Source organism: Triticum aestivum, chromosome 7D (genome assembly GCF_018294505.1).
Source record: "Triticum aestivum cultivar Chinese Spring chromosome 7D, IWGSC CS RefSeq v2.1, whole genome shotgun sequence".
NCBI lineage: Eukaryota > Viridiplantae > Streptophyta > Magnoliopsida > Poales > Poaceae > Triticum > Triticum aestivum.
In genome coordinates, this window is record NC_057814.1 from 192,928,902 (window position 1) to 192,931,233 (window position 2,332).

Consider the following 2,332-nt stretch of genomic DNA (forward strand, 5'->3'; position numbering starts at 1 on the left):
GACTAAAATCATGTATGACACATCAATTTTAATTTTAGTCACCAACCTGTGGACCCATCGGTTCTAACTTTGATCACTGACATATGATCACGTCAGTAAGCCAGGCCCACATGTCAGTGACCAAAGTCAGAACTGGCATATGTCAGAGGGGCCTTCCCACACTGACATCACACACAATCTCTAACTTGGGAGAAATGACAACTAACCATCACGCATGCTTATCATCGCAACAGCACCAAAATGTCCATGTCATGCTTCCACCACCTCCCTCCACCTATAAATACTCTCTCACCCCCTCACACTTTCTCCTCCATACAGACACTGCTCATACAACACAGACAAGCAGGTGCTCTCGGGAGATCCAGCTAGCTAGCTGGCTAGTTTTGCTGTTGCTGCTCGACCTCATCGCCGTCCTCCGGCCATGGCAGCCCATGTGGATCCCCTTGTGGTTGGGAGGGTGATCGGTGACGTGGTGGACATGTTCGTGCCCACCATGCCGGTGACCGTGCGCTTCGGGACGAAGGACCTGACGAACGGCTGCGAGATCAAGCCGTCGATCGCCGACGCGGCACCCTCGATCCAGATAGCCGGCCGGGCCGGCGATCTCTTCACCCTGGTCAGTATTTTCATATGCGTGTTGCATGTGTGTGTGCATGCCATGGTGCTTTATGCGTGATTAGTACTTGCATATGCGCTCTGATTCAGTTGAAGTTACTGTAAACCGGGCGTGCTCTAATTTGCAGGTCATGACTGACCCGGACGCACCGAGCCCCAGCGAGCCAACCATGAAGGAGTGGCTTCACTGGTAATTAACTAATTTATTTATTTGCTTCTTTTACTTGTACCATTTTTGGTAATTGTGCTGCCTGAGCATCTACATTTACAATCTTGTACTAATGCGTGTATGAGCTAGCTGATTAATTCTGACGTTTCTTCTGGGCAATGTTCTGTCGGAACAGGCTGGTGGTTAACATACCTGGTGGATCAGATCCTTCTCAAGGTAAAATATTACTACATGCGGAGTAATATATACTGTATGTTTTGGAGTGCCCAGTACTTCCTTTTTTCGCTGATGCACATTGTCCAGTATTTTCTGATCCCACAACAAGCTTTAACTAAAGAGGAAAATCCACCCAAAACGATCAGCTTCGCAGCGGTACGTGCCAGCCGGCGCACGATACCTGTCCTGCCGCGGCGCGGAACACGTGTCCACGCTGCCGGCCCCATGTGGTGGACACGTAGCGGGCCTTCCGTCCCGTCTCCCTCTGTGCCGCCCACGGCGCGTGTCAACCTGAGCGGCGCAGCCCCGTCACCCTCGCCACAACGGACACACAACAGATCATGCATGGCATCGGTCGCTTTTGCTGGAGCAAACCGCCGGCAGATCGGCCAGTTTTACTCCGCCTTTTGCTTGCTAAACTGCAAAAAAGAAGAAAAAAATAGCCTAAAGGAACGCCATGCTTACGTTATGTGTAGCTACACTCCAGCACGTACTATGTGGTGAAGATATCTATTTGTTTGCTAATGGCGAGCTATAGATGCTAATTACGTTTTAATTATAATAATGATGATCCATGCGTGCAGGGGAGGAGGTGGTGCCCTACATGGGTCCGAAGCCGCCGTTGGGCATCCACCGCTACGTGCTGGTGCTGTTCCAGCAGAAGGCGCGTGTGCTGGCGCCGGCTCCCGGCGGAGACACAGCAGCGTCGGCCATGCGCGCGCGGTTCAGCACCCGTGCCTTCGCAGAGCGCCATGACCTGGGGCTCCCCGTCGCCGCCATGTACTTCAACGCGCAGAAGGAGCCGGCCAACCGCCGCCGCCGCTACTAGCTCGTCGCCGCCGGCCGATCAAACCCGCTGCTGGTCCGTCCGCGCGTGCGTGCATGCGCGCCGGCCCAATAAATTAATCATCCATCTTGTCGTTGTCATGAACAATCTGGGCTTGTATTGTGTGGTACTCTTTGTTTTTTCTTGCGGGTGCGTGTGGTACTCTTTGGACCATGTATATTTACCACTTTCTCTCTTCGTTGTATTTATTGGTTATGTGTGAGATCCATGGCAGCGGCCGCGTAGTGTGAAGTACTTGTGGCTGCATGCAGGGTTTTTTTTCGGGTAACAGTTCTTTTTTGGCAGGTTTAAGTGTGTGCATTAGTGCATGATATTGTGTGATAGACGCCCATGTCGCAGCCGCGAAGTACATGAATACAGGATGAAAACCGGCCGGGCCAGACGGGCTCGCAGGTTGAGCCCGGTAAAGCGTACACATGCACCGCATGCATGATGTAACCCTACATGAAGATACTAAACCCTAGGTGAAGATACTATTTTTTGTG

General features: G+C 52.0%; 1 protein-coding gene across 1 annotated transcript; it reads left to right on the plus strand.

Moving 5' to 3' along the window:
* The first annotated feature begins 311 nt into the window (after positions 1–311).
* On the plus strand, positions 312–2,049 carry LOC123166634 (protein MOTHER of FT and TFL1 homolog 1). Its single transcript, XM_044584439.1, has 4 exons — positions 312–616; positions 744–805; positions 960–1,000; positions 1,585–2,049. Exons 1-4 carry the CDS (start codon positions 422–424, stop codon positions 1,827–1,829), a joined length of 543 nt encoding a protein of 180 aa, XP_044440374.1. The 5' UTR covers positions 312–421; the 3' UTR covers positions 1,830–2,049.
* The last annotated feature ends 283 nt before the right edge of the window (positions 2,050–2,332 follow it).

Excerpts from the sequence above, each read along its gene's own strand:
- LOC123166634 (XM_044584439.1), top strand. The coding sequence starts at position 422 with ATGGCAGCCCATGTGGATCCCCTTGTGGTTGGGAGGGTGATCGGTGAC. Across the intron at positions 617-743 it reads CCGGCGATCTCTTCACCCTG|GTCATGACTGACCCGGACGC; the intron begins GTCAGTATTTTC and ends TCTAATTTGCAG. Across the intron at positions 1,001-1,584 it reads TGGATCAGATCCTTCTCAAG|GGGAGGAGGTGGTGCCCTAC; the intron begins GTAAAATATTAC and ends CCATGCGTGCAG.